The sequence below is a fragment of the Anopheles funestus genome, chromosome 2RL, assembly GCF_943734845.2.
Source record: "Anopheles funestus chromosome 2RL, idAnoFuneDA-416_04, whole genome shotgun sequence".
Lineage (NCBI taxonomy): Eukaryota > Metazoa > Arthropoda > Insecta > Diptera > Culicidae > Anopheles > Anopheles funestus.
In genome coordinates this window covers 49,313,330-49,338,135 of record NC_064598.1, presented here as the reverse complement: position 1 = coordinate 49,338,135, position 24,806 = coordinate 49,313,330, and the positions used below count along the sequence as shown (strand labels likewise).

General features: G+C 42.3%; 2 protein-coding genes across 11 annotated transcripts; both read right to left on the bottom strand.

Annotated features, from left to right (window-relative positions):
• Nucleotides 1-42: 42 nt before the first annotated feature.
• On the bottom strand, nt 43-23,408 carry LOC125775050 (homeotic protein female sterile-like). Of its 10 annotated transcripts, none has more exons than XM_049445496.1 (12): nt 23,290-23,408; nt 20,302-20,373; nt 17,806-17,863; nt 16,542-17,693; nt 15,342-16,428; nt 14,810-14,980; nt 13,752-13,871; nt 13,421-13,546; nt 6,118-6,200; nt 3,175-5,591; nt 2,501-2,669; nt 43-2,400 (listed from the first exon to the last, which is right to left on the bottom strand). In XM_049445496.1, the coding sequence occupies exons 3-12, from the start codon at nt 17,845-17,847 to the stop codon at nt 2,335-2,337; spliced, it is 5,433 nt and encodes a 1,810-aa protein (XP_049301453.1). In that variant the 5' UTR covers nt 17,848-17,863; nt 20,302-20,373; nt 23,290-23,408; the 3' UTR covers nt 43-2,334. The 10 variants fall into 10 exon arrangements, with proteins under 10 accessions (XP_049301453.1, XP_049301452.1, XP_049301454.1 ...); XM_049445495.1 differs by lacking the exon at nt 23,290-23,408 and adding an exon at nt 22,583-22,855; XM_049445497.1 differs by lacking the exon at nt 23,290-23,408 and adding an exon at nt 22,043-22,560.
• On the bottom strand, nt 22,983-24,806 carry LOC125775085 (ribosomal RNA small subunit methyltransferase NEP1). The gene is made up of 3 exons (XM_049445561.1): nt 24,542-24,806; nt 24,229-24,472; nt 22,983-24,161 (listed from the first exon to the last, which is right to left on the bottom strand). Exons 1-3 carry the CDS (start codon nt 24,689-24,691, stop codon nt 23,836-23,838), a joined length of 720 nt encoding a protein of 239 aa, XP_049301518.1. The 5' UTR covers nt 24,692-24,806; the 3' UTR covers nt 22,983-23,835.

Genomic DNA, 24,806 nt, shown 5'->3' with positions numbered 1-24,806 from the left:
CAACTGATAAACGAACCGAGCAAATGAAAAACAGTAAACTCGCGACAAGGAAAAGAAAACTGTAAAAGAAGTGTTTATTACCCAACATATTTTTTTCTTCGCACTTGCTTCAACGGAGCCATTCGGTTCTTTTTGTTTTGTTTTGTTTTTTTTTATTATTATTTCGCTCTGCTAAATATGCTTACCTACAATGTTTGCTTCCAGCACACACGCCCCTATACCTTGCCCTTCAATTGACCGATATTGCCTGCGGGAAAAGTTTGTTGTAATCCCTCAATCCCTTCATACTATCGCTTCATTTATAAATTTGCAGCAAATTGTCTCTATATACATCGCTTTCCTTACGACAGTCGAGGAAACTTACAAACGTGCTCTTTCTCTTGGTTTTATTACGTCCATTTCTGCACGCGTAAGTTGAATGTTACTTGATCTATTGATGATAATACGAATGACAATCTTTAGGCAAAGACAATACACAAAACAACGATCTACAGATCTACAAATCGATCATCTTGCGAGCTGTTGTTCATACCGATCTTCCACCTTACATATCGGCTACAGTCGCCGAGAAAATATTATTTTCATCATGCATCACGTTCGTTTTCGTTCGTTTCGACATATATTTTTGGGTCAGACTAATACCATAATTCCTTTCATTTACCATTTCGTTCTCTCTTTGTCTTTCGTTCAAGTCTGCCGAAACTCTTCGCCCACTTCCTTGAAACTCCTTCACAGAGCATTACCGTGAGTTTTGTCTGAAAAAAAACACACTACGGAAGGAGAATGGGGTTATGATTATGTGGTCATAATTGTGAGTATATTTTACATAAATATATTACATTCGTGATCGATCATCATCATGTGATGCCGATGCAGTCAATGGTCTTCTGTATCTTGCAAATCATGATTTGTTTCACCGTTTTATTTGAAAGTGATTCTGCCCTACAACACGATTATTCGTTTTTATTTTCCTTTCTCTTCTGCTACTTAGTTATTTCTAACTCCGGATAAAATTATATCTACACTTGCTGCTACCTTCATGACTCACAACACCAAAGTACATACACCTATTGCGTACCTGTGAGTGTGTGTGTGTGTTTGTGTTTGTGTGTAGTTTGTCCATTATTCTTTGACACTTTCCATTGCATACACATTAGGGTGTGGATGCTTTATTGTGCATCCGCATTAGATTATGTTGTTACTGTTTTTTCCTTCATTTTTAATTTATATATCACAACTGATAAAGTAATTCTATACCCTACTACATTATTCACACATTGCTTCTCCCTTTTTCACACTATCCACCTTACGATTAAACACCATTTGTTCCGTTATGTCTATGTCTACACACCGGTTCATCTCTACTGTAATCTCTGATCTACATTCTAATCTTTTGTATCATTTTTTTTACTTTTTTTTCTTATCTTAACTACCTATCCAAGTCCAATGCTCGTCGTTTGGATCGTTTGATTGTTCCTATATAATATGTCTAGGGATATAATGTACGGATGCTGCGTTATCTTTTATACTAGGTTCGTAACACATTCGCGTGTTCAACGTTTCAAATCCTAAACCAAACCACTGCGCAGTACTGACGACAGCGCTGTACATAATTCGAAAGAAAACTACTTCCTCTCGTTGACTTTCTGCGCCACACCGTGCCAACTACTATACAAAAGGGACAAGGAGCGAGAGACGACCATTAATTACGGGTTGAGTGAAGTTTTACGATTGATACGCATTATTTCCTCCAGCTATGGGATGCTCTTTGAGACTACCTAATGCCAATGGTTACACTGACTCGAGAAAAATGAACGGAAATGGTTGCTTCGTACTAAGGATCATTCATCAGTTAATGGCTTTTCGTGTATCGATCGGGATCAGATAGCATTATTGCTCTACCGAGGATCTCCACATTCTGGTTTAGAGTTATCTTCAACAAGTATTCCTACGATTCGGTGGTTTTACGCATGCGTTGCGCTTTATGCTTTGCTTTTTTTTGGTAACAAACGCTAATGGTTGAAGTTTACTGTTTTATGTAGCTATCAACGGATGCTTAACACGTTGCTTAATGCTTTACGCAAGATATCGTTTCGTACACGTAATACACCAAAGGCCGGATGGATCCACTATGCTGCAACGATGATAATCGATGAATGTGAATCGTAACGTTCATCTCGCGTATCCATTTGTTCAGAAGATGTATCGTTTTCTTCGTCACAAACACGAAAATATTTTTCTCTCTTCCCTTTTTTTTTCTTTCTCTCTTTTTCTCTCTCTTTCTCTCCCTCTTTCTTCCCATAAACACAGAACGCATCATTACAGTGAGACGCATTATAGGGACTCTTCGAACGCGGCCATCAAATCACTTTGCATGTTCATGTCGATCTGACCAGCCATCTATGGATTGTGCCAAAAATTGAAAGAAAGAAATTGTACTGTGATTGATTGTTACACATTAACAACAACGCTACGATGGGTATGCGACCCGATCACTTACCGCTTCTCTCCGTCGACGTTCCTGTTCCAGGCGACGCAGTTCTGCCCGTTTCGCTGCCGAACGATCAAGCGCGTGCGGTGTGGTAGGTGTTCCCGGTGACGGACTGCCTTGGGGTGACGTTTTGATCTCTTCCACTACTCGTGGTTGGACGGGTTCGATTGGCAATTTTCTAAAAGCAAGCAAAGGAAAAATTGTAATCGTTTCATTAATAAGATAAACCAAAACACATGATAATTGTTAACAACTTCTTCTTCTGGGAGTTTATTTTCTAACTGGATTCAAATTTGTATTGCTTTAAGCAAGAATTCTACAGAACATCTTAGTCATAGGAGAGACAAGTTTAAGTAACAACGTTCGGAAGTAAGTTACAAATCAGGTCCACCAACCCCGCAAGCACACCATGGATCAAAAGAAACCTCATTAAAGAAGATCAATCTTTTGCTTGAACTACGGGGTTCAAGCTGATTTCTGCGTACGATGGGATCAATTATAAATTATCTACTACGAGCAGTGTGATTGAACCTGATCTCACCTGTCATTCATTGAAAGTCTGTCCGTAATGGATTGTTTCTTTTTTTTCTCTTGCAAATATGGCACAAAGTTACATGTAAAGCAATATTATTTTAAAACAAAAAAAAAAGACTTGCTATGTGCCGTGTCCTTGATGTACTCACCGTCCATTGTTGATCTCTTCCTGCTTTATCTTTTGCTGCTCCTGCTGACGCTTTAATTCCTTCTCCGCCTGCTCCTTCTGGGATCGTTTCAGCTCCTGCTGCTGCAAACGATCAAATTTCTCCTTCGCCTTGTTGCGGAACGCCTGGAATGAGTCCATCGAGGGTTTCGGTTTGTTCGACGTTGGCGTATTTTGTGGCGAAACGGCTGCGGCCAGCGACGACCAAACACTCTTCGGATCCTGACCCTTGTTGTTAAACGTGTTCGCAATGTTTCCCTTTACATCTGCTGGCGGTGGCGTACTGCCCATCTTCTTTTCGTTTGGATTTATCAGTAGATCCTCGATCGGTTTCGGTGTCAGCATAAATTTGCCACCCCCCGCGCCGGGTTCTTCTTTCTTAATTGCCATCAAATTACCACCGTTGCCTGATGGCAGCATGCCAGTGCCCCCAACGAGTGAACTGTTGCTGTTCACACTGCCAGCCTGTGTTAGATCGATCGATCGATCGTGCATCACACCGACAACATTGTTACCACCTAGCCCAGCACCATTGCTGCTGTTGCTTGCACCCGTTACCAGTCCAGCCATTCCCGGCGCTCCTGCACCAACCGCATTCGATTGATGGTACGGGCCCGGGCCTCCACCGGAACGCATAAACGTCTGGAGCGGCTCAAATATCGACGGCATGCCACCACCCATCAGTGCCGTGTTGGCGGCGGCGGCCGTTGATGCCATACTGTTCATTACCATCTGACCCATACCGCTACCAAGACCCATCGCAGCGCCAGTACCACCGTTCAACGGTCCATTACCATTAAATTCATTCACGAAACCGTTATTGCCCGAATGTAACTGGTTCTGGAGGTGCGCCATGCACAGATCCATATTGGCCGTGAGCATGCTGGTCGTTATGTCTTGCTTCAGTGCTGCGGGCATATCGTTCAACAAATTCAATCCCAGCGGTTCCGCCTTGATGGACTGCTCGAATGAATTAAGCGTATGCTCTAGCGGATCGATAAAGCCACCACCGAGACCGCCGTGCCCGTTACCAGCACCGCCACCAATTCGGAACTGCTGGTTTAGCTGTTGTTGTGCGTGCTGCAGTTGCTGCTGCTGTTGGGACTGGGTAGTGCCGTGCAGTTGCGTTTTGCCCACCTGCGGACTCTGCGTCATCTGCAAGGACTGTGGCAAACCGCCCGCCATGCTGGCCAGATTTGTCATGGCAGCCAGGCTTGTGGCAAGCTGAGACGACGCAGGTAAACCGAGCATGCTGTTAATCAACCCGTTGCTAGCGTTTAATGCACCATCGCTGCCATTCGTGTTGCCGACGCTGCTGTTGATGGTGCTGCCGGTTGACGATGGGCCATGAGCGGTGACCGCTGGTAGTATCGCAGCGATCCCGTTGGTGCTGAGACCGCCGCCTGCTTGCTGCTGGTGCTGCGTAACAGTGATGGAATTATTCAAGATAGCACTATTGCTCTGATTATTACTAGTACTGGTGGTGGTGGTGGTCAAAGCATTATTATTATTCACAGGTAGCATCGTGCTGGTAGTAGTGGTGGTGGTGTTTGGTGATGGTATGGGAAGTGGCAGAGAGATTTGGTTGCTGTTACTACTACCAATCGGGTTGGGATTGCCGCTGTTATTACTTCCGACGACGCCGCCGCCCCCATTGTTGCCTTGGTTGATGTTACTACTATTTACAACACCACTGCCCGCGGACATCATTAAGGAATTCGCTAGTGCATGTGTGTTGATGCCGGTAGTACTGGTCATAGTTTGCTGCTGCGACAAGGAAGGAATCTGCAGCAGCCCGGGAACAGAATCAACTACCGTCCCACCAGCACCGGTGGCCAGCGTTTGTGAAAGGCCGAGCATTCCGGCACTTCCACCATAGCTGGACGATACGACCGTACCATTGTTGTTAGCGGCGATGCTTGATGAAGGATTGTTAGTGGCATTAATGCTGCTGCTACCGGTACTTGCACTTGCAACGTTCATACTCGACACGGAAACTCCTGCGCCCGATGATGATGTGGAGGCGGATGTGGTAGTGGAGGAAGTTGATGATACCAACGTGGACGCGGTATGAGATGAATGTGGTAGCGGTATGACAGGCTGCTGCTGGTTTGATGATGGTTGCCTGTGCTGTTGCGGCTGCTGCTGCTGCGAAAGGTGCATTTGTGAGTGATGCTGGCCAGCTACGGATGATGTTTGGTTTAGGACACTGCCTGCCGGATGTTGATGTGGCTGCTGAGCGGCGGCGTTCGGGAGAGGTGTGATGGTATTGGAATTGTTGTTCGTGGTAGTAGTGGTGTTGGAGGTGGTGTTTGTGTTACTGGCGGCACCAGCACTCGGTAGCATCTGCGATACCGCTGCCGTTGCCGGTAGTGTTGATGCGTTGGCTGGAGCAGAGGACTGGAAGTGGGATGTCGGTAACAAATGAGAGTCAATATGCATGCTCGGCCCAGAGGAGGGAGTTACATGGTTATGAGTGGCAAAGTACTTTTACAGCAGCCCGAACACCTTAAGGGTGGACATTCGGGCAGTGCTTTTGTAAGAAATAGAAACAAACAAAAAAAAACCAAAACAAATGTATATAGATCATTCCTTTTTCTTTTGTTCATTCTAGATCTCTAACGCTTTTTGTACATGAATTATTGCATTGTTCGAATGATTGACTATATTATTGTCGTCCGGGACACTCTATATAGAAATAAGTTTGTTAAAAGTTTACGGTCAAAATATCAGTTAAGTGTCAACTAATCATTAGGATGCGATTTTTCGTTACTTCTGCAATCAAAATTAATGGCACACGCATACACACAATTTCAAATATACTGCAACACAAAATGAAAGAAAAAAGCCTTTGTTTCCGTACATCTGACTGGGTGAGGATCACTTGTCTAAATGTTGCGTTCACGCTAACGATAGCATTACTTACCGTGTTAGCTGAATTGTTACTTCCGGGTAGCATTGGCGAAGAGGTATCCTTCTTTTTCTTACGCGGTGGACGCCCGCCAGCTTCTGTAACAAAAGAACGTTTAATGTTGCGCTAACGGATGTTTCAATGATGCGCCATACTTCTTTTTCAGCGCAATTTAACGATCCTGAACAATTCTGTTCCGTGTTTTTGCTTTGCTTCCGTCGATAAATACCTGCAACGGCGTTGCTTTCCACTTCGTGTGTCGATAGCAACTTTTTCGGTTTTTGTTCCCCCTCATCGCAGGCGTTCACCGGACGGTTCTTCAACAAATTTCTCACGTTGTGTAATATGGTCGGACGATGCGGCGTTACTTCTAAATATCAATACTTCACAAACAATGTCACCAAACGAATGGTATATGGAAGCACACATATATATGCATCATATACCAGAGCAGCCAACAATCGTATTCAACTTGCAAAATTCAATTATATGAGACTGATGAGAGAAAACAACAACTCTTAGTGATACAGAAAGGGAAAACAGAAACACCAACCACATCGAAAACTGTGTACGATCACATGTCAACTTCAACACGAATGTATGTTACGGCCAACCTGTTAATTTTCGTGTGACATTCTTCCCCCGCCGTCAGTGAAAACGATTCTCATGTAGCATTTTACGTTTCGATTTTTATTACTTATATATATATATTCTTTTCTTTTAGTAGGTTTCAAGTTTTACGATTATAATGCTTGATTTTCCATTTATGTTTAGTTTGTTGTATTTTTTTGTTGCTTTTTTGTTTTTTGCAATTTTAATTATGCTTATTATATACCTTCCGTCTTCTTTACATCGCGTTTACCAGTTGCTTGCGTTATACTTTCATTTTAGCCATACAGCTGAAACGGAACCATAACGGGCCGCGATCATCAATGTTTGATCGTTGACGTAGTGAGAAAAATATTTGACATGAAGAATCAATCATCCGAAAAATTTATTCCTACATTTCACTAAGTGCCATACTGTACTTTCATTGCAGTGCCAAAAAAAAAACAAGAAACAAGTTTGCTATTATTTAGCTTGTGTAAAATTTTGAATCAAGTTATACATCTCACATCATCGACGACTCTTGCTACAATCATGATGTACGAGCGATTGAACGATCATCTGCCATAACTGTTACACGTTTTATTACACGAAGTGTGGATTTTTTTTTGCTTGTAAATTATTTGTTTCATATAGTTTTAAATTTCATTTACTTCACTATCTTGTTTAACTATTCCTCTCTCTCTCTCTATCGCTCTCTTGCTCTCTAATCGGACTATTTCTATTTCGTAAACGCTTTTCATGGTTTGATTCGTAAACCTTCATTTTCCCATGTGATTTTGTGGAAAATCAGAAAATTATACAGATAAATGCCAAAAAGCGTTTGTCGATGGATTCCAGCTTATAATGTTTGTTTTTGTCAGCTATTGAGTTTAGCGCTTTCTCATAACCGAAGAACATAATTTGCATGCATGTTCAACATACAGTGCTGCTTTTCTACGGTTATTTTTTGTTGTTGCTTTTTTTGTTTTGTTTTTTTTTTGTATTACCGCATATATTATTTCTATATTAACCTTATGCTTGTAGTATGACTGTACTTTTATAAAGCAACACCAAACCCAAAACTGGAACCCACTGCCGTAGAGCGTTGAGCACTACGCGCTACGGTGCATGTGTCTCACCCATAGGTTGGTTCGCTAATGCTTTTGTAACATCCTTTTCCATGCTTGCCACACGTTATCTTACAACACAACTCAAATTGCTTTGTTCGGCCATGGCAAAACAACACCTTAAATTACACATTTTCTGTTTCGCTTTTCTACACAATCATTACGGGAATAGTACAAGAATGTGTTCTTTATCCATTAGACGATCCTGCCATACACTAACTGCCCATTTTTACGCATACACGATCAACAGATAACCAAACATGGTTACTAGCGGTAAACAAAATGTACACTGTTATACAACACACAGCGAAGCTGTGGCCGTATTCCACTCAATGTTGGGGTAAATAAAATGTATATGCTACCTTTATGTTCACTCCCAGCATGTATCTAATGCTCTACACTTTACTTTTACTATTTTGTTTCTTCTCCTTGGCCTGCTCATGGTCGAGCACGTCGCGAAGACTATTTTGTTTATCGTTCGTGAATGAATTTGTATGCGCGCTGGCAGAACTATTTGCAAACTGTACTACGTTAGCAATTGCGCCTTTTAATGAATTACGGAGAGAGTGCGTAAGTGCGATAGTCTTCCACATATGTTGCGCATACTGTTCGTTTGCAAGAAGGAAGAAATCTTCGCAAAAGAAATCAAACACCATTTCTTTGTCCTATCTAAGTTCTGGAATAACTCCTCATGCGTCTACTAACTGCCTGTTGTGCTCGCTTACCTCGTCGTGCTTGCGTATGTTTCGTATAATTACTCCATTATTAGCTTGCTTGTAATAGCAAATTTAGCATCAGAGCTATCCCTAACGCAATTCAAAAATGTTTGATGCCATTGTAATACGTAGAAAACAATTTAGTAGTGTAAAAGCATAAGTTAGTTGAAGAGAAGAAAAACCCAAGGTCACCAGCAGCTAAATAATGCTAGCATACATTATTCATCCATTATTCACAAAACTGACAGCCCGTAGATGATAACGTAAATCAAGAGACAAAGGCAATTCGAAAACAATACGAAGAAACTAATCAAAAATTCACCTGTTCCCTGCGCTACTTCCTGCGTGCCGTATGTTCAATTATATTACATCGCGCTACTTACTTCCTTATACCAAAACAAACTCAAACAAAAATAACATCGGGAGTAGCGTAAAACCGAACGCAAGCGAAACTTAAAATTTACGGTAAAAACACATCTCTCCTCCAATGGATATAAGAACATATTAATAATAGCGTTTGTTTTTTTTTGTTGTTGATTTTTTTGTGTGTGTTTTGCAACAACATATTCGCTCTTTCACGTGCAAACAATGTGTAATGGGTTTTGGCATTGCCGACAGCCGAATCGTCGATTCTCTAACAGGATACTACTAATTAGCGAAACATGGTTATTGTTTCAAGTTTTTACATGTTTTCTTTTTGTCATCCAGGGCACAGCATAGCTAATTACCAAAGAACCAACCGAAAAGCGAAACTAGATAAATAATATTATTATTTTTTTAACTGTCCCTCATTACCACGCCGTTCATCAGATAGCTCACGTTGCTGGGTGTCGGAATAAAAGCAACGAAGTAAGAGTAAAAGCGTTAAACGTACGTGAACTGTGTGAATTTAGTGATCGTCTGTCAATATTTTGTTACTTTCTTCTCTCTTTCTTTTTCAAGCAAACGTCGTAATATGACATTTTCTTGTAAAAGAGCACTATTAGCAGCACCCAAGCATGGGATTCTTGAAACCTACCCGATCGAACGATCGCAACACATGGAACCAAAGGAAGATGAAAAGCATTTAGATCTTCTGTTTGAATGTGATAGTTGAGTCCATACCTAATGTGTAGCATTAATACATAAAACAAGTTCAAAACATGCCTGTCCACAACATTGCTTCATTCTACATGTGTTACACATTGTCTGCGTTCTAGCCTTTTGCTGCTTACTTAGTATATGCTTGCATACTGATGGATGGTTTTCCATTGCCCTTTTGTACCGCAATATTGCTTTTCAAATTAACTTTCTTCTCGTGTCAGTAACAAGCGCACAAGCAATACAGAGCAGACGCCAAGAAATGTGGTATTATTGTAAAAGTTTCCTCCAAACAACTTATTTCCATACATTCCTACGTGTACATATTGGTTTACGATAAAGAAAACAGATATGGCATCAATAGTTTAGCATGAAGAGGAAAACAAAAACAAAACACGCTCTTGCTTTTGCTATTCTTTGAATGATTGAGTCGTGTTACTGAACATACACTAGCGATCAATTAGAAAGCGATCTCATCACAATCTTCAAGATGGCAAACCTATCGAAAGATCACTAAGAATTTAGGTAACGACATCGGGAAGCTATTCGTTAAGTTGTACACCTATCAACACAACTAACCGATGAAGTGTTAATAGGAAGAAAGCAAACCAACTGGTAAACACCATAAAAAAAACTGTTATCAAAGTCAGAATATAGAATAGATAATGAATATTGCACAAGAACTATACATACACTTTATTCTGTTTTGCTAGCATTTTCTCTATTATCCTGTCCGCTCTAAACATCCTTCCTGGGCTATTTGGACAAACAACTGACCAGATACACCTGCTTCTCGTTGCTACATAACATAAACGCATACTGATTTATAAGAGTGGTGTGATAAAAAGAATTTACAGTAAACACATACCTTCTACGCAATTGGAAGTTCTGGTGTAGCACGGTAGTTCAATTTAGTGAAAAACAGGTTGTAAACATGCGTCCGCGGAACTTTTCCTCTTTTGGTTTTCTCTTTCTGTATCTCTATGTTTGAGCTGTTTTTTTTTTGTTGTTGCATATATTAACGTTCGAAACACAAGCGAATTACGATACACTGCGCCGTACGCGATTGCGAAGGTAATACGATAGAATGTGACACGATTTCATTTGTTGGCTGCCCCACCACATTACACATTTAACACGAGAAATTTGTTGAAGATTTGTAGAAAAGCAAAATAAAAGGTAACATAAAGGAGAATACAATGACAAAATGTTATCATATATGAATGTGCATCATATACTACAGATCCGGCATATATGATGCTAACGCACAATTATACTATATATTCAAATACGCACATCATCAATTCAGTGGTTAACCGTTATCTATACACTATTGGAGGGTTTTACTGATATGAAAAATATTATTAGAACTAAACATATTAAACGCGGCGAACTTAAACCAGCTAAACCAATTTGCTTACAACCCTGTTGCTGTTAGTGGCCATTTCTGTTTTGTCTATTTCTAAACCAAGGTAATTAAACACAACGATCGGAGTTAGAGAAATTCGAATGGAAAATCTATTCGTTAGGCCATCTCTGTGTGCGTGGATTTGCACCTTTGCTCTTTGCCTCTATGTAGTTCGTTTATTAGCTGCCCTTTATTATACACCTGTTTCTGTGCCGTAAGGCCGTAACGGAAACTGTTTGTTTCATTTTTAGGCTTTAAATATTCGCATCCTTGATTTATTAGGCCAACACCATCAAATATCAACTATTGGATCTCTGTCTCTCAATTTACGCTCTTTTAAACAAAAAGCTGTGATGAAAGTAACAATGACAGAATTTTGTGTATTGTCTAAATTTTTATTTCCATACACATGCTTTCTCTTTCACTATTGTATTCTACCTCTCCATACCTATCACCATTGGTGCAGCATTATCGAGAAGCTTTAGTTCGATCGAGGTGATGTTTCACTGATGTGGAGGGTATCATCAAAATATTACTGAATAAAAGTGTAGCTTGTTGATACAGATTTCACAAGACACATACAAAACAAACACAGTTGTTGCCGTATGAAAATTCGATTGAATCTAACTCTATTGTTATTAAAAAGGACCATCAATGGGAGTTTGGTGCCATCTGCACACAAAATCAATCAATTTTGATGTGAGTTGAGAATTATGCTATTAGTAACTCAATGTAAACCAATCGTTAGCCGCTACTGAGTTCATTCAAGTATTGCACTATTACAAACGGTTCATTATTCTCGTAAAAAATCCGACAGACTCATTTTTATATCCATCTTACCACGAAAATGATTTTATCAATTGCGATTTACCATCAAAGTGAAATGTGTATGTAATACATATAATTGCCATTTTTATATAAAATAATGATAATTAAAGCAAAATCTCTAACTTAACTGACCGAATGAATGATTGTGCTCTGATTTAAAAAAATAATCCAAATTACTTTGTTTGGTCTTCTAAATAGAAAGGCCTCTCCATAACTGCTAGATATATATAATTATATCACTTTCATCGTTTACTGCCAGTCCAAGGATTTAAACGTTATTTTTCGGAAAGAGAGTTCAAAAGAATACACAAGTACCCACAAACCAAACTAAAACCATATCATTACCACATGCGTGTTTAATATCCTTTAAATTAAATAGTTTAAGTGTATCGCTATGCAACAGAAAGGAGGGCCTCTCTGGAGCCGCGAAATACCAACATTTTGAATGACGCAGTGAATTAGACATCCGTGAAGTGAACTGGAATTGACTTCTTTTGTTTTCGAGTTAACCGTATATATCAAGTCAAGTGTATGAACGCCAGCCAGCGAGCAGGACAGGTGAAGACCAGCAACGGTTACAGAGTAAAACAAGAAAATATATAAAGCGATTTTTTTACTGAACCAACAACAGAGGCAACATTTCTTTTTCACCTGCTGCGGTTAAATATGATTAATTCAAGCCACATATAGGCTGCCATTAGATATAGCAAAATCTACCAGGTTGTAGAGCCGAATAAGAAAACTGAAATGTTTGACAGCTAGTAGGACAGATGACTTTGCACGGATAAAAGATTGATACATATTCAAATGTATATGTATTTCCTACCTATTTCTTATTTGCCGCCACACGAATGGCACCATATAATATCTTTCCTAAAATCTACTTCAAACATGCTCACATAATCATAGTTTGACCATTATATAAAAGAGTCGACAATTAAAATACGCAAAAGTATCCCGAAAACGCACCACTCATTCAATTATATCAATGAATAGATCCATCATCCCTTTCACTAGTAGCACATGCCGGTTCTGCATATTTCTCTGAAGCTTAATTATGAATTAGTCGCAGACATGCTATAAAATGTCTTCAGAATGGCTTCAGATTGGCAAAAAAACAGACTTATTTAGCTCAAATGGAAATGAATATTTCACATATACAACTCATCGCTATGCAACTGCTAACAACCAAAAAAAAAGGTTTGAACTACACCCCGAGAGATGGTTTCAAGGCTAGGAAATCCTTGCTTTAGATGCGCATATAAATACCTCCGTAAAATAAGCAATCTTAAATAGTCCCGACTAAACTCCAGACGGAAACAATACTAATCGATCCTGCCATGTGAGAGGGCGAGTGTGATTCTGTGCTTTAGTTTTTTTTTACATTTCCTTCTATACCCTCTATTTCCACTGTTCGAAATTTTAAGCTGAGTTGAACAACGATAAGTGCTAAAATTAAGTTATTATTTGCTGTCACTGATTCTCCTTTTTTCCTTTTATCATTTTACACTACAGAATTGTGATTCATTTTGTTTTGTTTTGTTTTTAGAACAAAGAAGTTTTGGCCTAACCTGCTTCACTGTCGCTGGAATCACTAGAACTGGAATCGCTTGAACTCGACGACGAGGAATCACTGGAGCTACTGCTGGAGGACATATTGCCTCCGGAAGGAGCAACGTCCTGTTTGTTGGCTTCGTCTATATTCCGCATCCGACCCATAAATATGATAAGGAAACAATAGTGAAAATATAGAAGAAAAAAGCATATAGTTGGTATTAGCAAACAATCGGCACATCCATCTCTCCTCATTCACATCCGTCTCGAAAATAAAAGAAGACTCGAATCGGAGATAATACACAGCTACACAGAAATAATTTTCAAATGACAGAAAAAAAAGTTTACCCTTCTTCGCGTTCTTTTTCCCTGTGCCAAGCTGACCCGTCACATCCTGGAGCCGTTTCTCCAGCTCTTGTTTCTTCTCTGTCATCTGTTCCTCCTTGGATTTACCAGATACTTTTTTGTCTATAAAATGTGAAGGGAAAAACAATGTGATACATTGTAGCGGTACGGAACGACTGTCTTAAATAGTTTTATGTTGGTTATTCAAGAAAGAAACTAAACAAAAACATAAGCAAGTTATCATATTGTATCTTTTTAAAAGCTACAACAAATGTAGCAATAACTACTGTACATAGAGCGAATTATTCAGCAAATCTACTAACATTTTTCTATTTTCGAAAGCATGCGCGACAGCATTAATGTTAAACTGTGACAACAAACAAGATGGATGTAAACAAAATGCACCATTCATTCATGGGCACAGTTCTAACATTAACACATGCACATGTGAAGTTAAACTAAGCAAAGAACTACTAATAATGTAAGAGTACGAAGTCAGAAGTAGAAGTAGTAGTAAATGGGTATAACTTCCAATTAACAGACACTACTGATAGCAAATATTGGAAAACAATGTTTCGTGAACCATTCACAGACATATCTTTGAATAAAAACCGGCAGTAGAGCGCGTTTGAATATTTTAAGGTCCGGTATTTACAAATTTAAATATATAGAACATTGAAATTTTATAGACAAAACGTTGCGATGCACTTCAGATGAACTACAAACGTATAGAGGGGTTGTGTTCGAAATAAAATTAAAACAATGAAAACATATAGTAAAAGTGCGAAACTAGTTTAATTAATTGCATCGCTTACAGCTAGGCAAAACATCATCAAACAGAAAGACAACCAATGCAAGATTGCCCTTTTGATGATGCTAAATGAAGATAATATATTGCTATGCATTTTGCGAAAAGGATTCTAAAAACGTGTGGCGTGGCGCCAAGAGTATAGTGAACGAAAACATAAGGAATCCATAATAGGTGTGTATGTAAATAAACAGTCATGTGTATGTGATCGGTATCTCTCTCAGTAGCAGTGTTTGTTAAGTTGGAAACTTACAGTAAGGCTTACGAGTTTTCTTGCGCAGACAGGATGCTACGTAGCTTTCCAGCTCTCGTAGCGTTGATGGCTTCAGCGTTTCGAAATCGATCTCGATCTCGTCCGGATTGGAATCGCGTAATGATGGCTCCCGGCTTTGAATTATATGTACAACTCTTCCCAGTTTATCGCCTGTTGAAGAAAAAAAAGAACAGTTTAAAATTTTATACCGACGAACGCTAATTCTTTCATTACAAACAACCTATTTACACCAGCAAAGCAAAAACAAAAAAAAAATGACCCATTAAGCTCAAGTTTTTCATAGTTTTGTTTTATCAAGACTTATTTTACCACGTAGCAGAACAGTCAGCCCTTGGTAAGGGAGGACGGTTCGGATGGGATTTGATACCCAGTCCTGTCGTGTGGATAGGCGCCGTTTATCAGATACATCACCGGGCGTCCTCCCAAGTTTTTCATAGTTGCCTTAACATAATGATGTCACCAATATACTGCACTCATTCGATAGAACTTAAAATATGTAATTTCCACTTACCCGGTAGCTTGTTGATGTCCAAGGACAGCTGTCTCTTTTCGTCGTACGACATCGGTTTGGCCGTGTCTTCCTCTTCCGAATCGAAGTTCGACACATTCTGCGATGCTTTCTTCTTGTTTGGCGCTCGCGGAGCACTAGTTCCGGCGGCACCCGCATTTTTGGCGCGTTTAGCAGGTGCATTAGGCGCAGCACCACCAGCAACACCACCCGCCTTTGGTGCTCTCTGTCCCTTCGCCTTTGCCTTGGTCCCAGGAGCCGGCATCACGGGTGCCGCACCTGGTCCACCCATCGGTGGTTGACCCATTGCACCTGCCATCTGATGCATTGCTTTGCCGGGACCGTGCGGCATACCGAGTCCGGCGTGAGGATCCATAATCCCCTTAATATCACTTACACCACCGCCAGTGCCGCCCCCAGGTCCTGCCGCTGAAGGTTTTTTCTTGTCCTTCGTTTTCTTCTTTTGTTTCTTCTTCTGCAGTGCCTCCTCGGTCAATTTCCGCATCCGTTCCTGCATTTCGAACAACTGTTTTTCGAGCACCTTCAACTTCTGTGCGCACTCTTCGTCCGACTCGCTCTCTTCATCGCTGTCATTTGAATCACTCGAGGACGATGGTTCGCTTTCCTTGCACTGATGATGCGGAGCAACATTGTTTACCGGTTCGTCCGGTATATTTGCGAGCCGCATCTCGAACACGTCCTGTAGCTTCCGTCCCATTGCGACAACATCATGATCTGGAGGGTTGTACTTATAGCAATTGGTGAATATTAACCTAACATCCGCGGCAAACTCTGGGGCTGACTTATACTCCCGGTTATCCATTTTCCGCTTAACCGTACCGAGATCCATCGGCTTTTTGATTATGTCGTGGTAATCGTGCAACCCGAGCAACTCCGCATCGACAGGTTTATAGAATGGCCAAGCGTATCCCGAGTGCTTTTTGGAGAAGAGCTCCTTCAGAATTTCGTTACATGACTTTAGAGCGTCGGACAATTTCTCCTTATTCTTCGGCGGATATTGCGACGAGGTCGTCCCTTGGTGTGCCATCGGAGACATAGGGTAGGTCGAGGTTTGATAGGGTACGATATCCTGCAACAATGTGATAAATGCATAGAAAACCAGATTTAAAAGAAAACCAAATCAGTTACCGTACAAAACCAGCAATCAAAATCGAAAATCAAGTAAAATTCAACGGCTCTTACCTGTCGTCCAGATTCCCTTCGGGTGGCAATTTTGGCGGCGTTCGAGTCCATCGGCGTGCCATAGTGTGGATCGAACACGGTTGCAGTCGGTGTTGTTGTGTCTGCCTTTCTCTTAACACCCTTTTTAACCTTTGCTGGCTGCTGGGGAGGTAAGACCGTTTCCATACCGGCCTGTGAACTGTTCACCATGTACGGCGGGTTAGCTGGAGCGGTCGGTTTACTGATTACCGGCGGCGCGCCGATCGGGTTGCTCATCGGGTTGTGCGGTGTGCTCGCGGCCGCTGCAGCAGCGGCTGCCGCTGTCAATGCCGCAACTGCCGAGTTTGGTCCTGCCGTCGTGGTGGTATTTGTGCTACCAGGCACAGTCTGGGGCGGCAGGGTACCGATTGGCGGTACGCTCGGTACGACCACCGTGGATGCAGCGCCCACCCCAGGTGGAACTGCACTGAGTGGAGGAACGCTGGACGATACAGCCGCACCGAGAGCGGAACCGGGACGTGCTCTGGCAGCGGCAGCGGCTGCTGCCGCCACTGCAACCGCATTCGCCCCGGCAACAATGGCAGCATTAGGTGCTACGCCTGCAGCCGCCGCTGCTCCCGTTACCGACGTATTGCCAACCAACGTTCCCGGCGGTGCCAACGATCGTGGCTTCTTTTTGCCGCCCTTCGGCTGCTGTACTTCCATCTCTGTTTCGTCCTTCGGCATTAGGGACACCTTCGTAAGAAACAGCTTTTCTAGCGTCTGCGCCATTACGACCACATCTTCCCCCGGTTTGTTATACACATAGCAATTGGTGAACATTGTGTTGAAGTCCTGTATACATTCTTTGCTAGTCCAGTAGTAGTTGTTTTCCAACCGCTTCTTTATTGTTCCCAGGTCCATCGGTTGCTTGATGATCTTATGGTAGTCCGGTAGGTTGAGCTTCTTCGCATCGACCGGTTGCTGGAATGGCCAGCTAAATTGATGCTTCCATACCGCCTTCATGACAGTGCGTAGCAAGAAGTGAAGCTGATTCGTCAATCTTCCCGGACGCTCCGGTGGTGGCATTACTGGTGGCTGCACAATTCCGTTTACCGGCTCGACGACGGGCTCGTTCCTCGGTGGCGGATCGTCCATGCTGTCTATTGAAGCCGGAGCTGGGGGCACACTTGCCTGTGAGTGCGTAGAGCATACAAAAGATACAGCAGTTTAGTAGGCGTTGCATTTCGTTTTCGCGACGCCCAGTACATCGCAATATCAGCAATATGAGACTTATGACACTTACCGGTGCCGCGATAGGCGTTGTCGATCCTGATCCTTGCTGCATAGTATCTGGACTAAGCCTGAAACCGAATTCCTCGTTAGCACATAGATCATAGTAGTTTTCACTCCACATTTTTCATAACAAACTAGCGTATACTGACGGAGGTTCATACATGCTAAGAGCTTTCTCTAACGCTTGATTGTTGAAACCATAACTAACAAGCGGCGAGGGACGTGACCGTTTCAAACTCTGTTCACCTCTTGGTGAGGCTGGACCGTATTGTTTGATAGTAATTTTTTAGCATACGACGTCGAATGGCAATAACAGATTTACTTTACAACCCGCGGTATTTTACCGACATACTGTAAGGCGTCACACATTTTGTGGAGTTTAAAATTTGTTCATCTTTAAGGTGGTTTAGCAAATACATAAAGAATTGCTAGCACATTAATTGAGGGTGATGGTTTTTCATTCGCTCTTAACTTTTTACTTCCGCAAGATGCTTATACGCACGTACACAAACACACACATTAACATGCAACAATGTCATTACATACTTTGGGTACACCTTTTAAAAATCTCTCGCGAAGACGAAAAGAATCAAACAGCAATCACCCGCCACAGGTACCCGCCAGCATTTGCTCATCTCACACACAGCTATACTACACACATTCGCCGCCGAGCTTTATGTTAGTTCTCTCTTCTTTTTTCACCACCGTCGAAACAATTTAACGACACTTAGCATACCCTGTCTTTTGATGGTACGAGTCGTGTAAAAGATCCAACGTGATGCGATAAATAATCAACCCGCACCAAAAAGGAATCGGCAAACGGGCGCGCAATTTAGCAGCTGCGGCCACACACCGTCGTTTCACCGTCACCGTCAGCAGCACTAAACGCACTGTGAACGCACACACATGTGCAAACACACACTACTCGCACGCACGCACACACATATATGCACCATAGATTGCAAACGCCTCATTCAGCCAATCATTCTTACTACGTCGCGAAAGACACAAAAGAGCACGAGGGTGGCAGTCGTCATCGTGGACACCGGTGGGGAATACGGGTGGAGGGCGGAGGGCGTAGAAGACATGGCAGGAAAGTACCGCACACACTTCCTACAAAGCAGCAGCGAACGCGAAAGATCAATGTACACTCAAGGTCAAGATCTGAACAAATATTTCCATTTTGACCATCATTTATCGCTTCCCGCCCGTTTACTTCACATTACACTGGTCACCTGAAGCACGAGCAACACTGTACACATCATTTTCGCTACCAACAAGCTACTTTGACCACAAAAATATCACAATTTCGAACGCCAACACACATTTCCCATCCGTCAGTGCGACCAGCAAAGGCGGCAGCAGAGCAGGCGTTGTAGCGTCTTTTTCTTCGACAGCTCTCGCTTCTCACACACATTCATTCGCTGAATGCGCTGACCGTGTAATGCGTTCGAAAGGGAGTTAAACCAAACACACACGCACACCACACTTCCTTTGCTACATCGTTGCAGTCTTGAACGTACCACACTACCACTACCGAAAACATGGTTCGCGCACTGCAAACGCTCCAGGCGGCCGACCTGACATCACTTACACGCACGCACACACGCACACACCACTGCCATTAGCCGTCTCCCTATCGCGGGTACGTCATATTTACGTCATCCCTTTTTACTTGTTCGAGCTATCGCTCTAGCAGTTACACGTTATACTGCGTGTGTGAGTGTCACCAGCTAGCGAAAAACCAAGCTACTTCGTTCGCGCTTCATTCCATTCGGTCTCGCTCGCACACACACAAATGCGCACACCGTGCGAACTAACTGTTGGCATCTCACTCTGCAAGTGATCGCAGGCGGCGCCAGCATCACGCAGCAATTTGCTTCTCGCTTTGCTGGGGTGTAATTTAAGCGGCTTTTTCTTCACACGTTCGTACTCGCTCGCACCCTCAAATCGACCTGTGCGTTTTGCCGTACATTCGAGACAGGATACCGTTGGCCCCGATTGCTACAAACAGACACACCATCCCGTCCCCTTGCCTTGTATGTCTAGTCATACGTTCGACCCCCGTCTACTCGTCTCGTATTTTTGTCTGCGCTGCACACTCGCCGGTAATCGGTTTGTGGTGTGCTGCCTGGACAAGCCTCATTTACAGCAGGATGTACAAGCACCGTATAGCAAGTGGTGAGTCAACGCGTGTTGCTTCATTTTCACAAGTGTACCTTGATTAAATGGTCCCACCAGTCAGTGCAATACTTAGATAATAATATTATTTTAAAAGATGTTTTTTGTCGCTTATTGCAGTATGGATCAACAATCTTCACGCGTTTGTTTCCCGCGTGGGGACGAATTGGCTAGAAATGCGGAAAAATGCTTATCGGCTACGATTTGCCTAAAATGTTTCGCCTCCGATTCTATCTCATTTCGATGCTGTTTGTTGTAGAAAAATGTGTTGTGTGGATTTCCATCATCACCGCGAAGTTGCGCTTTCAGTTTACCGTATACATACCGTTAAAGGTTTCAAGGATTGCTGTCCAGTCAGCTGTGTACCATCACAAACACCTCACAGTTCTGCAGAAACCTGTGGAAAGATAGAAAACAGATGCATTAGAATTTATGCATTCCTTCCAATAATGTAGACGCGGTGATGATCGATGGTAAACAAATATTTGTATTGATTGTAGATAGACAATTGAAGGAAGGTATAATTTTTTTTAAACACCTACACAAACAAAAGCAGCCTCCTTTCGTTGAAATTTTATTAAAAACGTAAATAGTTTACATGTACACTTATTATTCAACACAATGCACATGGTACATACGACTCAAATTCGTTTGTAAGATAGTTTGTTTATAGTTTCACGTTTAATATGCCTATGGAAACAACAAGGAAGATAAAGATAAAATTAACAAATCTAGGCTTCCGGAGATTTAAAAAAATATGTCTACAATGTTTATCGTCATAACTTTTGTTATAGTCCTGACCCATGGAGCATTTGTAATCCTTTATTTTTGATCTTAAAACATCGTGATTACATATCTGATCATTTTTCAATAACGGAAAGTAGACCGTTTGTTAATCCTTACGAAAAAAGCACACGGTTTTTTTTTCAGTTATTGCTCCGTCTTGAGACCGTGATAATCTTATATAACGCCGCTTCAAATAGTGCGAAACCACATCTCTGTTATTTCTATCTCCCGGACAAACACACAACATTTGTACATGCTCATGTGTCCCTTTTAAAAAGACACTTTCAAGAACCCGTTAATACCCTCGCGAGAATCCCACGAGTACTGTAGTTTGAATGAAGAAACGCATCTAGAATGTTCCATTGCCCTTTTTCCGTTCGAAAGCCACCATCATCTCTAATGCTCCGGGTACTACGGCGAATGGGGATTTTCATCATGACACACGCACTCATTCCCGCATTTCGAACCGAAAAGAGACGGAGAAAACCAGCGAAATCGGAAGTGAAACACACAAGCGTACAGAAGGCCAGACTCAAAACCGCTGCTCTGACGACGGATAGCCAACCTTCAACCCACACACACACACACACACTCTACATGTTCCATCGATTTGTAGTCACGTAGTTATTTCACTCTTTCTCTCCTTTAAATCCAACACACACCCATACATACGCTTCAACGTTCACGCGAAGGTGTTCGCGCGCGCGCATAGGTTTGCACACTTGCGTTCCCTCGTACACACCATCTCACAAACACACGCGCGCGCGCACACACATTGAAATACACGTCGGTGCTAAGCGATAAAGAGAAAGAAAGCCACCACGAATATGTCATCTACTGCTGCTTCTTTTGCATTTGCGGCTGGGATTGTCGTCGCAACCAACCAGCTACCGTACGTATTTCGCACAACTGTTTTATCTCAACAGCAATCACAGCTCAGATGAATGTTTCCCGCACGCAACAACTGTAGTACATCGAATTTTACAACGCTTTTTCACCGATGGAGCACGATTTTATCACGAACAGCCAACCGCCGTGCGAGAGTGCATGTTTCCTCTCTCGTTCGCTCTTCCCAAACCAAATATGGCGGGCGGCGTACGCGCATTACCGCGCCACCTGGTTGACTCTTCCTCTAGTAGGCCTGTACTGCAGCTACAGCTACCAAGGTGTACGGAGGGCGAACTTTAGTTCGATTTTTCACACCTCACAAGCCATTACCGAACCGTACTGCATCGAAATGGACAACTTCGCATGCTTACAATGTGATTTTGCCCATTTACCTGTGCTTTCAGTGCAATTTTCTGCATAAATTCGGTATGAAAATTGCGGTCCGAGCTCAACACAAGCCACTGCTGGGGCGATGAGAAAACTTCACTGTACAACGACGCTTCGGGTGGTCTCGCTTTCACGTCGCGCGCAGTAGGCTGTTGGCTCTTTCGCACTCGCTCTCTCCGACGAGCTGCTGCTCTCAAAGTGGCATCTGAACAAGAGCGAAGATCCGCGTTCGGTTGGTATTAGTGGTAGCGCGCATTAACGTTGCAAGTCAGCGTAAAATTCCAGCCGCTGAATGTAACTAGGCAGCAGCGAAAAGTCACTTCCCGAGCCCTACAACCGAGACAAACGTCGACGACGTTTCTAAACTGGAAAATTAACTACATTACGAACCAAACCGTATACGATTGTGAGCGGTACTACGAAATGAAGCTCAAAACCATTCGCGGGTGTAAGGCCTGCTTGATTCGTTTCGTCCAGCCGGAGGTAGAGAATTACATATAGGTATTTCTCCAGCTTCTTTTACGCTTTTACTACACCGCAGTTACCTTCTTCTCGCATTTGACCGCAGCGGTTGATTGACTTTATCGTTTGAGTTAGCCTTACTATTATACCATGTATCTATTCAACTCTTTCGCGCCAGTGGTGCACATCAACTTGGAAAACAAAATGGCTGCCTCCTCGTCGAATCAAGCATTTTTCATCCGTTTTGTTCCCAAGAGCCGACCCGACAGCACGAACACACATATACACCGCGAATCAAATGCTGGCACACACATGCACACATCAGTGGTTGCTCCGTCGTTTTTTAGAAAGCGGAAGAAGCACCCACTTCCTATCGGGTGGACATTCTCCACCACTTCCTTCTTCTTTTATTGCCTACTGTATGCACTGCGAATCTTAGCGATTACGTTCAAGAGAAGAAGAAGAAACACAACGAAACCCCCATTTTGCTGTAACTAATCTCTTCCAAGATTTTAAACTTTTATTCAATCATACGCTAATCAAGTAGGCGATATTAAAAATCGTCAACACTATTGCACAAATGAAAATCACTTCGTCAGAAGGTGGTGATGAATGGGTTGGGGACGGGACAAACGAGCTCTCGATTCATTAGCACTTGCGTCTTTTCAAGGTTTTTTTTCTTCTTTGTTACTTTTCCAACTAAACCAGCACACTCATCCCACCAGGCTCGCTATGCTAGTTAGCTGCATATATCCCATTTCATACAAATTCAGCCTCGAAAGATATTCACCGTCTTCGGATTATCTGCGTGCCGTTAAAGAGACATCGAAAGTTTCACCAGTCTTTTCTGCGAGAAAAAGTTAGTCACGATCCAGAGACGGAAATGCAATATAATGGGTGTGTAGATACTGACAGTCGAGGATGTCAGCTGTCATCGCGGTGCAAATTATGGCCGAAGCTCACAGCGCCCATAGTGTGTTTTTGAAAAATGAATTCAAAAAGCCACTCCATCGCATGCCATCAAATAATCTTTAATCTCTATAAAGTTTACCGAAATGGTGAAAATACATCCAAGAACATGAAAATAACTTGAATTAGAAGATATAAAGCAAAACATTCCTCGTTAGTTAGGTCAGACACCATTGGTAGAAATAAGTTATGTGTACACGTCGCAAAACTGTATCAACTGAAAGAAAGATGTAGCAAGGGTAACTTCCGGTTTTGTGACAACTTGATCAAACCGTTCAAAATCAGTTATTCACTCACGAAACACTTGAGCTGAAGCCTACAAAAAAGGCTAGCAAATCCAGTGACATAATTGTCTCGCTTTATTGTTCTATATTATACCCCACACTTCCTCGAATGCGGAACATACTTTTGTACATGTTAATGCGGCCGATAAGGGATAGTTGCTGATTGATACTGCACCTTCCGTGTAGTCTAAATTCAAATTTCCATGGGCAAACGCCCCTATCACTAAAGTAATCGGTTCATTCTTCTCCGGCACCAGTTCCTTGGCGTTTTTTACCTCATTAGCACTGTAGGACATCGCTATCTTACGGCATCCAACCGGCACATGATTAGTGATGGGATTTTTAACGATTCTCATTAACTTTTTCTGTGAATCCGCTGCCTTTACCGAAAATTTATGAAGCAATTGTACTGAAAGCAAAGCAACACGCTCCTTTAGCTAGTTTAGTTACGGATTTTCCTCCCCCATAACACTTACCCATAAGGCCAGCAAATCGTTTGAAGGTTCGTGGGATTCTCGTTTGTGGATCTATTTCGATCAGCACATTCTTTTCCGTTTTTATGAATACCTGCAACAATCCAGCCCTATTCAAAGGGGAATCCATCAGCATCAAAAGCGATTGGTGTGTGATGTCGGGTCGGCAGCTTCCCGGATCACGATTATTTTTCTTCAATATATTAATATGATCGTCACAGTTCAGTAGTTCAAATGCTGCTCCAACCTGCAAACGCGGGGAGACGATGTTAGGTTTTATCCATTTATCGAACATTCGACGAGCTTTGCAACCTACCTTAACCGACTCGAGCTGAGCTCCTTCGAGTACGATGATTAACCTTCGCTCGTTCGCGCGAATGTGGCTAGTGTTCATGTGTTTGGCTGGCAAATCGTATTCTCCATTATGTGCCTCCGACGCACCACCGGCTGGACGTTTCTTACCCATTATCGTTCTAAGTAGCACCGCACAAGAAATTCGTTCGTTTTCAGTTCTTGTGACGCTGGTAAACAATGCAAGGAAACATGCGGAATTTTGTAAACACTCCTTGCTGCAGCAACTG

What these genes read in the sequence shown, in the direction of transcription:
- LOC125775050 (XM_049445491.1), bottom strand. Translation starts at nt 17,916, where the DNA reads ATGTGGAGTGAAAACTACTATGATCTATGTGCTAACGAGGAATTCGGT. An exon ending in GAAAACTCGTAAGCCTTACT is followed by an intron (nt 13,872 to 14,809) that starts GTAAGTTTCCAA and finishes CACATTTTATAG; the next exon opens with ACAAAAAAGTATCTGGTAAA. An exon ending in GAAAAAGAACGCGAAGAAGG is followed by an intron (nt 13,547 to 13,751) that starts GTAAACTTTTTT and finishes TGCGGAATATAG; the next exon opens with ACGAAGCCAACAAACAGGAC.
- LOC125775085 (XM_049445561.1), bottom strand. Translation starts at nt 24,691, where the DNA reads ATGGGTAAGAAACGTCCAGCCGGTGGTGCGTCGGAGGCACATAATGGA. An exon ending in CTCAGCTCGAGTCGGTTAAG is followed by an intron (nt 24,473 to 24,541) that starts GTAGGTTGCAAA and finishes CCGCGTTTGCAG; the next exon opens with GTTGGAGCAGCATTTGAACT. An exon ending in ACGATTTGCTGGCCTTATGG is followed by an intron (nt 24,162 to 24,228) that starts GTAAGTGTTATG and finishes CTTTGCTTTCAG; the next exon opens with TACAATTGCTTCATAAATTT.